At 38.0% G+C, this 13,361-nt stretch overlaps 1 protein-coding gene across 2 annotated transcripts in view; it reads left to right on the plus strand.

Annotated features, from left to right (window-relative positions):
- ntrk3b (neurotrophic tyrosine kinase, receptor, type 3b) overlaps window positions 1-12,254 on the plus strand; it is a 222,296-nt gene extending 210,042 nt beyond the window's left edge. For both annotated transcript variants that reach the window (XM_005727560.2, XM_005727561.2), the window contains 2 exons: window positions 2,440-2,598; window positions 8,183-12,254. In XM_005727560.2, the coding sequence (XP_005727617.1) occupies window positions 2,440-2,598; window positions 8,183-8,368 (345 nt within the window). In that variant the 3' untranslated portion in view covers window positions 8,369-12,254. The remainder of the gene's footprint in view (window positions 1-2,439; window positions 2,599-8,182) is intronic.
- Window positions 12,255-13,361: the final 1,107 nt, after the last annotated feature.

Raw genomic sequence — 13,361 nt, forward strand, 5'->3', positions numbered from 1 at the left:
TTGATCTGCACTATATGCCTGTAAGGGCAGCCAATGTTGTCATTGATACTTTTGGGTATATTTTCGGAGACTGTGTCGTATAGTTTCCAAGACTGTCTTGTGTAGTTTTACAAAAGACTAATTTGAAAGTAGCTAATAGTCAGTAGTGAAAGAGCTAACACATAAACTTGGTGCATTAAATAGATATTCGAGAAGGTTGCAGATGAAGGACATATAGAGGAAAACAAACAGAGGCCTCTAACTCAGCAACTAAATTTGATGAAGTGTACAAACTAAAGGACGCTCTGAATAAATGCCCAGGAAGGAGTAGACTTTTGGCAAACTGACAAATCTTATGTCTCTTTGAAAACATCCACCAAGATTCATCTGCTACGTCAAGCTGACACACGGAGATTGTGTTTGACTTTCAAAGGAAATGTGCAATGAGCGCGCTACGGAACTAGGAGGTAATTAGTAAGACTTGAGCTGAGTTTTTTTTCTCGATACTTAAAATGCCACGCAGCACTCACAGCTGAAGGCACACAGATGTTGGAGCTGGTAAATGGAGTTGGGAAAAGAGCTTATTATGATTAAATGAATCTGATTGTGTTGTAACCCAGAGGTACAGATAGGAGGAACCATATGAGGGTGAATGCAGCTACAAGCTAAGAGGTTTTCCTAATGATGATTTCAGAGCCTATGGCACGTCTGACTGTGGATTTTATTTTGTCCTAAGCACAGAAAATGAGCCCAAAAGAGTAGTTGACTGGCTAGCTTGCTGGCCTACTTGCTGGCCTGCTTGCTTGCTGGATGGATGATTGGATGGATGGATGGATGGATGGATGGATGGATGGATGGATGGATAGATCAGTGAATGCATGGATGGATGGGTGGTTTTGATGATGGACAGATGATAGATGTGTGTCTGATATGCTGCAGGAGTGCTTTCACTGACTTAGAGATAAAAACCTCAAAGAGGCTTAGAATCCATCGTATTTTATCTCAACGGAACTGTCAAGATAACAACAGCAAAGGCCAAAAACTGAACCAGATAATACAAATAAATGACAGCAGGAAGTGATAGGGCAACAGAATGCTTAGAATTAGTATTGTAAGTAGTCATTTGTATTAGAATGTTACAAATGAATGGTGATTAAGTAGTATTAGGACATAAACTAGAACTATGTAGACTGCTGTCTGCTTAGTTCTATATGGCAACAAACACACTAAGTGTCTATTAAAGGCTATTAGATGTTTACTCTTGGGAGTTAATTAGTAATCATAATCCTACTATCTTAAGCCTTTGTTTGGAAATGTTGAGAGTAACCTTTACCTCAGTAAAAAGTAAAGAAAAACATGTACTCATCATCCAAATATATTTGTGCAGCTTTCACCACATTTGTTGTCTCATGAAATCAGCACATGGCCTGAGTATTGAACTTTAATCATGTGTTGACATGTATGTGGTTATGACAGATAGGCTATTTAAGCGCTTTAAGCTATTTTCTGATTGCCAGTAAACTTTTCTGGCAATCAGAAAATAGCACTAAAAATTTCTCCTGCAAAGGTCAGACCACCTGCATGTTTAAAACAAAAATCTGTTTCTAATACACTTAAAGCGTTCACTGTAATCACCGTAAGTGATACTGCACTCATATTCTGAGCTGAAACTTGCAATACTTTGCAGCTCATTCCCACATCGGTCTTATTCAACCCGACACGGCCATGATTAAAACACAGTCACTGACACGAATGGGAAATAGATCTTAAAACAATGCCTGCTAATGGAAGCTGATGATTAATGGGTGATTGTCTAATCGATTAATATCCACCCTGAAAGGAGTTACAGCAAGGGGAGACTTCATTTCATGTGCTGCTGGTTTACAGACACCAAACTGCTTCAAGCTGATATGTGCTATTCTTCAACTGTCCCTGCCTTGTGCACATCTTAGAAACGCATGTTTGCATGCCGCTATGTTGAATTTAATCACATTCCTTAGAAGCCACATGAACGTCTTTACCATGATGGCGCATAAGTGTGTATTCAGCAGCTCTCTTATCCCCTTGGTTGATTTATTTAAAAACTGATTAAATTCCACATTCAGCTCCATGCTGTGAGACTTTGATCCTCTGCTTAATGCCTGTACTTCTGCAGAGAAAGGATTGCTGTTTTACTTAAGAACAAAGGGGCCATTTTATACGATAACCTAAAGTATTTCTGTTGCTTCAATGCATACAGAGCTGTCAGCATTTTTCTATATTGCATCAGTGTCAACATTCAGCAGTGCAGCTGGCATTCATGAAATGTTAAGCCCAGAGTATCAGTTACATGTATGGACAGTTAATCCTCAGACACCAGGGAGTTGTGTTGATGACTGAGTCTTCTTATCTCTGTCTTAGCTGCAACATTTCTGTTTGCAATAAAGATCTCCTCTCCCCGCTCCTCTACTCTCCTCTCAGGTTGGAGGACACACCATGCTACCTATTCGCTGGATGCCCCCAGAGAGCATCATGTACAGGAAGTTCTCCACGGAAAGCGATGTCTGGAGCTTTGGAGTCATTCTGTGGGAGATCTTTACCTATGGGAAGCAGCCTTGGTTTCAGCTGGGTAACAACGAGGTAAAAAGCGCCTGAAGCACGATAGATAAACCTTCACAAGATATAGCACACACACATATTATCAAAGGCTGAATTGCAGAATCTCATGCACACACTGGAAATTATAGCTCCAGGTCATCTAGTGGTAAATGTGAAAGTCTACTTTTCCATTTCCAAACATCAAGTAGGGCAGCTTATTGCAAAGCACATCAAAATCTTTCCCCTTATGTCGTCAGCGAGGGGGAAAGGCTGAAATCCCGAGCTTGCTAATAGCAGATTTAAATGACCACTGCTATTCTGGATCTTAATCTACTGCCTCGTGTTGTTTCTTCACTCTTTGGTGAGGTGATAAATTGATGCCCATGCCCACATTACATAACGCCCGTGAGCGGTCTGTTTTTTCATTGAAGTCTTTGCTTTAAATCAATAAAATTCAATTAGGATTACGCTTGTAGGGTAAGCCCAGGCATTACAATAGAATGGAAATATCAATAGAAGTGTCAATGTGCTTTTGGGCTTTATACAAATGTGATATTTTCATATTTTTCTGCATCTTGCGCAGAAGAAGTTTTTAGGCATGCTAAATGAAACACTCGGCTGATTAAACTGTGATGAGATGAGTGCTTTATTATATCACAGCCAAAGAAGGTAAATTGTTTTCCAAATGTAATTTTGTACGTACAAATAGTACAGATGAAATTCTTGTACTTGTTATTCACTTATTCACATGCCTATTATTCAGTTGTTGTCATTGTTTAAGTCGTTGAAAAATTACTGCAATAATTATAAATGAGCATTAGTGACTCAGTGACAGTGGGTACTGTAGGAACATGTTTCAAACAGGCATCACACTTCTGGGCTCCACTGGCTCCACTATCATCCTCTACGGAGCTACACCGACCAGCTTATCTGCTTTTTTTTTGTTTGATTGGTTGGTTTTTTGGTATCTCTAAATACAGCAAAGAGTAATATATGTACTCTATACAGAGAAATACATTCTTTAGCAGAGAGTGTGATGCATTTTCTGTGGCAGACATGTCTCAAACATTTATTCTGCTTAGTGCCCGTTAACCAAGACCCCTGTTTTAGTTTTATATGTGATAGCAAAATGGAATAGCAGGTTACCCCATGGTGTCATGGTCTGTGTGCAGGCAGGCAGGAAAAAGACCTGATATGCAGACTCACAGAGGCAGAACTCAGACTCAAAAACCACAGCTTTATTGCTGGCAAACACAAAACAAAACCTAAACTGGGAGAGCTAGAAATGGGGCATGAAAACAGAACACACAGGCTAGTACTAGAGACGACGCGACAATGAACGGGAACACATGCAGACACTAAATACAGGTGGGGAACAGGGCAGAGAGCAAACACCTGGGAAACACGGCTGAAACTAATTACAAAGACGAGATTGGGAGGAAGCAAAATGGAATACGCTGACCTTCAAAGTAAAACAGGAAACAGACTGAGCACAGAACAAAACCTTAAAACTAGAATACAAAAAAAGAACTCAGAATACAAGAAGTCATATTCAAAGGAGAAATCATAGAATAACAACAATAATACACAAAACACTGGGTCTTCGACCATTAAATAAATGTTGGTGCTTGAATTTAAGTAAAAGCTGCAAGAAATATTTAATGTTCTGGGTACCATGTTTGGTATGATCTCTCCAGTTAAAATAATGAATATAAAATTTTTCGAAGAAAGAAGTTGGAAGGAAGCAGAAAACTAATACAAACCACTCCAGAACAAGGTGTTCACACATTGTTTCTCACGTCTCCAAAATCTCTATCATGGAAGTTGTGAGTGTAAAGCAGGGGTAGGCAACCTTTCTGATGGCGAGTGCCATTTAAAATTTCCTCAGAGGTCAGTGTGCCATATGTTTGCATTAGCAATAAATTTAATAACGCTCTATATTAACAGTTACACACTATATAGAACCACTTTATAGAATTATATTTGTTTGCAGATGTTGGCAGCTATCAGCGAATAGTTATCAGCTATTTTGAAACAAAAAAAGACACTTTTTATCCATAACAAGAACTCCATAACAGCAAATGGACTGTACAACAGAAAATACAAATGCTATTTATGGTCTCCTCACAAGAATGATAAGAAAAATAAACGAAGCCAATATGGCACGTCTGTTAATACAGAGACACACGAAAATAAACTCCACCTAAACTTGGTTTATATCTGACCCAGATAGACTGCAGGTCATAACTTCTTACCTGAAGTTCAGTTCACCTGACACTCGGACCGGCGGCCGCCTCGGGTCTCTCCTCGTCCTGCCTCCGATCTCCCTCATCCACGTGCTGGCCTCCATCACTTGTTCATTTTACTGAATCTGTGGAAGCTCCGCGATGCCACCACCAAACAACTGAGTTATTTTTACACACCGGCCAACATCTGGCCAATCCAACACCTTTCATTGTTTATACCATTACAATAAATAAATAAATAAATAAATAAATAATCGGGCCACCAAGCAAATGCCCGGTATGCCCGATGGCCAGTCCAGCTATGGCTGTGCCATCAGTTAACCCTTGGCACGTGTGCCTAGTGTAAAGTTATCGTGACCCATAGTAGATACATTATTGGAAAATAAACCATAATTCTCATTTAATCTGCTATGCAGAAAGCAAAAGGTGAAAACTACACTGCGTGCTAAATTGATGGTCAAGGATATTATAGCCAACCTGCTCTGTTTCATGCAGCCCCTCTTGCCTTGGGGCTGAGTCCAGCCTTATTACATCTGCCCTCACGCTGCTGCTTATCTGTCCTCTCAAGTTGCTTATTATGTGAGGGGGTTGGAGTTATGCTTTGTACTGCGATCAGAGACCCCAACTGTGATCATAGAACTAGGGTGACTAATCACACCCTTGTTTTCACTTTCACTTGTCTATTAGTACATGTTATCATATTTGCAAGTATATGATGTATGTACGAAGGACGCGTGCTACAATCTGAATCTCTGAGACTACTCTAGGCTCTAATTGAGTCCAAGTACTATGTCAAGGAAAAATAAAGGTTGTAAATCACCAAAGCCCTGCAGAATACATATTATCTATATTATCTAGCTTCACTCACCTGAACTGTAACAATAAGTGGTCACACAAAAGTAGGCGTCAGCATAATAAGTCACATGAAAGGGTACAAATAACCAACCAGAAACACTGACAGGTCTACTTACAACAGAGCAGCTGACTTGACAAACAAAGATAAAACTATACTATGGGAAGAGTTTAAACACTTAATACAGGCTGAAAACAACACAGCTGCTACAGCCAAAGCAGCAGATTGTGAATGTGTGTGGTCAGTAAGACTGGAGAAGACCTGATATATTAATAAAGTCTCGCTTATTTGAAGCCAGAGAGGGAAGCTGAGAAAAATGCTGACTGTGTAAGTTAACAGATTTATCGATATCACAGCTCTATCATTACGACGCAGAGGAACCTGATGGATTACAATTGTTATTCCATTAAATTAATGTAGCCCCCATGATGTTTAATAACATCAAACACGAGCTTAGTCTCTGTGCAAATTTAATAATAATAACTTTATGTGCATAGCGCTTTTAAAGCACACTTTTACAAAGTGCTTTATTTGAAATAAAAGCCGACACATGCAGACACATAGTTAAACATGTGGTCTCAGTGTCATCACAGTATATACTTGCATGCATTTATGTAAACTGTGGCCCAAATTAGTGGGCAAAATCCTTTTTTTCAGCAGATTTAGGCGACCTAATACGCTGAGGAGGACTGTTCCAAAGTTTAGGAGGTTGTGGTTTTAAAATAGTTTGGATCAATAAAACAATCCTCATTTTTCGTTATCATTAACAACAAAAAACAGGGGGGAAAAATAAAATCCAAATGCTAATAAAAAGGATAAGATAGACGGAGGGAAAAGGAGGGAAAGGAACAAAATCAGAAATTAAAACCAAGAGACTAAACATGAGAAAACTAAATAAAAGAGGAAGTAAAACAACAGAGAGAAAAAACAGACTGAGGGTGTACTCACACTAAGCATGGTTGCCTCGTACCAACACCAAGTGTGTTTGTCCCATCTTCCCACAGCCTCGCTGTCCTGTGCTCAAACTGCTCTTTACATGCAGACCCAAGTACACTTCACTTTGTTTCAACATCTCAACTTCGCTTCAGAGAGCACAATGAGCTTCATGATTTTATGCATTTTGTAGCTTAATTGGAAGCGGTGACACACTGGCCTCTCACATGCGTTACAGATTTGCTATTTACATAACACAGTGATTTTTACAGGGCCAGTCACTGTCACTGAGGAAGCATTCGAATACCAATCACACTACTTGTGTACCGTGCTTGGGTCTAACTGAGCAAGGATCATGTCTTCAGTTGGACCAGAGCACAGTTCACTTGACTGCAGCCGTGCACACACCAATCACATTACTGTTAGAAGTAGAACTGGTTTTGGGGATTAAACACGTTTACAGTGCGCCATAAAACTAAACATAACTGAGAGAAAAGAGAAAACCAGGAACACGAAGAAAAAAAACTGCACCAACAAACAAATTAAGGACCCCAAAAACATGACATTCCCCCAACCCCTGCAGTGGCGCTATGCACCACAGTTAGAGAAGCACTGGGTGGATTTTCCAAAGCTACTGCTTGATTGTAGTGCTTGCGATTGTGGAATTATGCATAAAGGCTCCAGTCAGTCTTAAAGGTAGCCCGTCCGCATTTTAGAGACTCTTATCATCTGGGGATGAGACATGACAGACGGAATATAACAGAAAGTAAACAAACGGTAGAACAATAGATCAAGTGTGTCCCTCCTGTTTTGTTCTAATAACGTGTACTGCTGTCTTGAGTAAAGTAAAGTCACATTTATTTAAACACAGATCAAGTTTGTCATACGTTCCTTCCAGAAAATTAGGCTTTAGATATCAGTAGATTATCAAATCCTTTGTTCTGACATTGTGTTGTTATGCTGCAGACTTGCAAGAGCGTGAAATTGCATGACACCATAATATGCCTTATGGGGAAAGTTTCTGTTTTCCCTCTTCAGCTGTGTTGTTAATTTCTACGCCTTGAAAAGTGAAAACTTAAAAAAAGATATTTGAGATAGTTTTGATTAGTACACAAGTGTGAAGTGTAAATAATGTTAAGAAATCACAGTTTTTCCATAACATGACCCCCCCCCCCCTTCCCCAATTGTTTCACACAAATAGATTGCTATCCATTCTTTTAAAGTACAGTGCCCTGGAAAATGAAGCCAAATTATCACGACAGCAGTGAGTCATCTGGCTAATTAGTGCGCAAGCACAATAGAGAAAAGATCAATCAGCCTTTTAACAACATCTAAAACATCCCAGCCCCACCAAATAGTCAGTATTATTGTTAGTTTGTGCTGTGGGACAGAAAAAAAAAGTCTTGTTTCCCTTTTATTATTGCCCAAATTTAGGATTGAATGTGTTCTGTTTATTTCTTTCATCTCAGTTTCATTAGTTCAAACCTCAAAGGACATTTCTGCTCAGTGTCACCGCTTTCTCATTATGAACAAACCAAAGCAATCAGTGAGTGAGAATCTCCTGTTTCACTCCACTGCCCTGTCTCCTCTGCAGGTCATTGAGTGCATAACCCAGGGTCGGGTTCTGGAGAGGCCACGGATTTGTCCTAAGGAGGTTTATGACATCATGCTAGGCTGCTGGCAGCGGGAACCACAGCAGCGACTGAACATTAAGGACATTCAGAAGGTCCTGTTCGCCATGGGAAAAGCCACGCCGGTCTACCTGGACATCCTGGGCTAGCAGCAGCCCGTGAGTGGCCTCACCAGACGCAAAGATCGACAGAGACATACAGACAGAACGACCCACATGGATCCAGGAATAACCAAACCAACCTGCTTCACTGTCGAAAAAACACCTGCATTGTTTGGGAAGGACTTAAGTGCCTGCAACACTTTTGGATATAGTGGATAAAACGTATTCAAAAAAACACGCACTTTTACATTTTGTTTACTTGTGTATAAGATGTACAGGTTTGAAGAAGACTTTTTTTTTTTGGTTTTTCCTTGAAAAACTGCAAAAATACACAAAAATGGAGACCGAAAGGAAAGTGGACTGGCAGTAGGAAGGGGCCGCAATTTGATTATATTATGGAGAGAAGACATCAGAGTTCAAATCTATCCTAGGTTTGGTTTTATGAATATATATAGAAATATTACATATATTTTATATTTATTTCTTTTTGTCAAGGTGTTGAAGGGTCTCCCATGTGTGTTGCTAAGGGCTTGGCCCTGTCTGAAGACGCCACCGACAAACTATTGGCAGGGACTTGACGTTGGAAGCCTTACTTGCACTCTGATTGGCTGGCTCTGAGCTCATAAAGGGAGCTCTTTGGAATAACACTGGATGGTTGGAAAATAGCAGCGCTCTGTAGAGGACCTACCCAATCAGACAACTGACAAATCTATTTTAATTTAAAGATAATGTACATATTGTAAAATTCTATGTGTCAGAATTATGTTAACTTATTTTTTCCGATGTTACTTTGATTCCTTTTCTGACTGTGATCTGGGTGGCTAAAGTATAAAGCTATGGTATTTGTTTTCATCCTAATCCAGAGGAGATTTCCTTGGGAATTACTCGTGTCAGTGCTGGTTGTCTAATGTGGTGAAGGTGAATGCCAGTGAATACAATGCGAAAAGCCCACTGACACCGAATCAAAGAGACTTTGGCGAACGTGGGATGACTCAGAGCCATGGTTCAACATGACACTTTCCAAAGAGGTGATGAAACCTCGGATTCACGTTCCTTTTCATTTGCTTTTTATGGCAAGAATTATAAGTTGGTTAGTAATATCTCACGCCTCAGCCCTCAAATACACATACACACGCTTTGTCATATTCAAGCTTTTTGATGTAAAACTGCTTAAAAAAAACAGCGTTTTTGTAGCTTTGAGTGTATTCATCATTTGTGAGTCGCAGGGTTGTTGTCTTGAATTAAACAGCCTATTGTATGTGTTAAAGGAACTATTTGACATTTTGACCAATATGATTGCTTTCTTGCTGAGAGTTATAACAAATGCAGCTTTTATATCTTATTTTTTAATATGTGGCTACAGGTTTCAGCACATAGTCAGCTCAGCTTAGTAAAAAAAGCATCAGCTAGTTAAGCTTTTTTTTTTAAACTTGTTGAAAAGCACATTGACATTTTAACTAACACGTATATTTATCCTGATAGAGCTTATATGTAGCTTTGTGAATAATAAGTAATGTTTTAACTGAAAAATAATTATATAAAAAGCTTTTTCTTTTAAATCGAATATTATTAATTCAGTTTCTGTTCTGCTCTGAATTTTATTGTTAGGCCTATTTCAGATTTTTTTTTATTCAATCATGAAATTGTAATGGAAAACCTGCCAAGTAATTTTTATGTCCCAATTTAAGCCGAATATACCCAAAACTGCTACTGATTTACGAAAAGGAAAAAACTGCTAGAGTGAGTAGCCAATAAGAAACAATTAAAACGGTGAACCCCAAACGTCAGACCACTCACACTCAGATTAAAATGTTAAAATCTTATGCATGATCACATCCCTGGTCATTACACAAGTAGAACATTCAACATTTCATTTCCATTTTCATGGATAACTTTTGATATTTGTTGAACGTTATTCTCCATAAACAGCTTCATTTTCAAAATTAAGTTCTTTCAACTAATAAGATATAAGAAGCATCCAGGATTAGAAAGAGGTCAGAAATGAAGAATAATAGCAAACCCAAGTTTTAAAAAAATCCTTAACAAATTCAAAAGAAAAACTTTAATAGAAAAATCAACTTGAGTTTGTAACCAATCCCTTAGATTAAAACCAGAAGGATTATTATTTGAGTTAGCCTATATAACAGCACTTTATCGGATAAGTTTATAGAGTAGGATTAAGTACTTTGTCCACATGTAAACACCCTGGAAGCTGTTTTTCACAAACTCAATTCTCCTAAAATTGCCATTTAGAAAACACTTGTGGCCTCCAGTATCTTTACGGTCGACACTTTGTGAATCCGGTGATTAGACCTATTTTTTATGCTTTTAAAGATAAATTTAGTTGTTTAGCTTATTTACATATTAACATATTAAGTATGTTCAACATTCATGTTATAGCTGCAAAAACAGATTTTTTTTAAAGAGTCAGTTAAAGCCATAGCTAGAGTTTTGATTGATAAACATCAGTACTTTTGAAGACTTTACAAACTTGAAAATGTAAGTAATAGCCATGCTGCTTTGCTAGTAAATTTCTGTAGACTGTAGCAATGTTCCTTACATTGTAACAAATTTTAAAATTTAAGCTCAAAAGGTTTTAACATATAATGTGTCATAAAATGTGACACATTTCTCAAAAATACAGTTCGGTGGAATAAGCTAATTGGGTAAGCTACACTGGACATGGAGGGTTAGCTAGCTTTGGTTTCTTATGTCTTGATTGTGTTAAACTGAGGTTACTGGCCAACTTTCTTTCTCCCCACACTGAAGTGCATTTTCAGATGTTGGGAAGCTAATTTTGTTGCAAACAGCTATTCCCTATTTCCAGCGTTTGAGCCAGGCGAAACTCACAAGCTGTTGGTGCTAGCTATACATTGTCAATGCCGATATGAGAGCTGCATTGATCTTATCATCTAACGCTCAGCAAGAAAGCAAAATAGGATATTTTCCCCAATGTAGACCTCTTATTTTAAAGTATTATAGGTTGATGTCCTCAGGATCCTATCACTATACACGCTGTTAAAAGAAACACATTGCATTTTTATTACTATTATCATGATTTCTCTTCCATCAGCTGCACAAGAATGATGTTGGCTGATTAGAAAAACACTCCTGTTACAATTACAGAGACGTGGCTGCAGCACTTGTCTTAATTTTTGGGCTGTACACAAAAAATAATAACCACTGAAGTGGGTCAGCTAATTGTGTGGTATCATTGCAGTTTTTAAAAATAATTACAGTATTAACTTAAAGAGAAATATGAAGAGTTTTGTTCTAAAATCCAATTCGACTCAAAACCTACAACCAAATAGATATTACTTTTGAAAAATCTCATAATTAAGTGCTCAGTTGACAAAATGAGTTATTTCTTTCAGAGTGGATCCTGAAGCATTCTCACACACTGAATGATAAACCTCAGGCAACTATTTTATTTCATGTTGTATCTGGATATAGAGTGGTTTACAAAGGAGCTCTTCACATCTCTTCCTTATTATCTTGACATGAATTCTCACAGTATCACAATGTTGTCTCTGTTTCCCTTGGGACTGTGTAAATCATTAATGAGCATTTGGTTATTTCGAGTATTTTGTATGAAAGGCGAGATCCAGTCCATTGAGTTACCCAAAGCATTGAGTTTTTGTGTATTCTCTTGTGGTAAAGATAAATGCTTAAAGACATTATGACACAGACCGTGAGCGTTTGCAGGGTATTGTAATCCTTTCATGGTGAGTTGAATATTCTTTAAAAAGTCTTTTTTTTTTTTTTTCTTGGATGAACTAACTGAACACTTTTTGAAGCAAAGTTGGCATATTACCATGTACACATGTTACAGAATATTAAAATGTGGTATAACATCTACAGTATATAAAATACTGGTATTCCATGATAGATCTTTGTATTAATGTGACTCTCTTAAGAAAATGTCTTCAAACAATCAGACGATCTCTTTTTCCATTTTGTCCTGTCTTATAAAGATGTGTGAATTTGACTAAATCTTGTCTTCATCTAAATCTCTCACAAAGCTGAACAGCATGGGTTCAGTGTGTGTCTGTGTTGTCTTCTCCTCTTCTATCCATTGTTGATGTGATAGAAGTGATAGAAATATGTCTTTTTCTCAGGTAGTTTGGTATTTCTAAAGGTACATAGTTTATATCCTTGGATACTACAGGATGAGTCCAAGGGGAAACCTATTCTTCTGAAAAATGAAGCCAATGCTGTTTATCTAAGGCCCACTGAGGCTTTTCCATAGACTCCCATGTTAAAATGTCCAACTTTACAACAGGAAAAAAAAACCCCACATGTTTACAGCCTGGTACAAAAATCAGTTTTTTATTTATTGAGTTTATTTTCCTTTTCATGACAACTTAACAGGAGGTACATTTCATTTCATATATTTTATTTTGCGCTACAACATCGTAGGGATAACCAAAGTTATTGCAACTGAACTTGGGAATTGATTGCCTTTGAAATAGTGGCTCCAAAGATAGGGACCAGGTCTGCAACCACTCGCAGTCAGTTGCTGTCAGAGCAACTCTGATGTGTCAAGAGGATAGTAAAAAGACAGTCAGTCTGTAATCAGTCAACTAGATTCCACTGAATAAAACCAGGCAATTACATACAATCTGACAATTAACTGACAAACTAGTAAAAATCACAAATTCTTTTCCCATCTGTTGTAAACCAGTTTCAATCTACATACACAAACATTCATATTAAACAGTAATTCACATTAAAGACTTAGTGTACATTCAGCCAGATTGACATCGATTTGAAACAGGGACTCAGAAATACCTCCACAACATATTTGCTGCAGGACTGCAATTTCACTGCAAAATAACACAGGCCTTGGCAACCTTGCTTTTATATAGGAATATAATTAGAATCTAACCAGTTGACAACCTGACAGTTATTTGCAGACAAGTTGTGCTCATTGATCAGCTCTGATTGATTCCAGCATATTGGCAATCAGGTTTGTAAATTAGATGGCATTTATTTCAGTCACCTTAAATACTTGCAATCAGTTGCCAAATGAGAAAAGAAA

This window comes from Pundamilia nyererei, unplaced genomic scaffold, assembly GCF_000239375.1.
Source record: "Pundamilia nyererei isolate P.nyererei 1_Seehausen unplaced genomic scaffold, PunNye1.0 scaffold00025, whole genome shotgun sequence".
Classification (NCBI taxonomy): Eukaryota; Metazoa; Chordata; class Actinopteri; order Cichliformes; family Cichlidae; genus Pundamilia; species Pundamilia nyererei.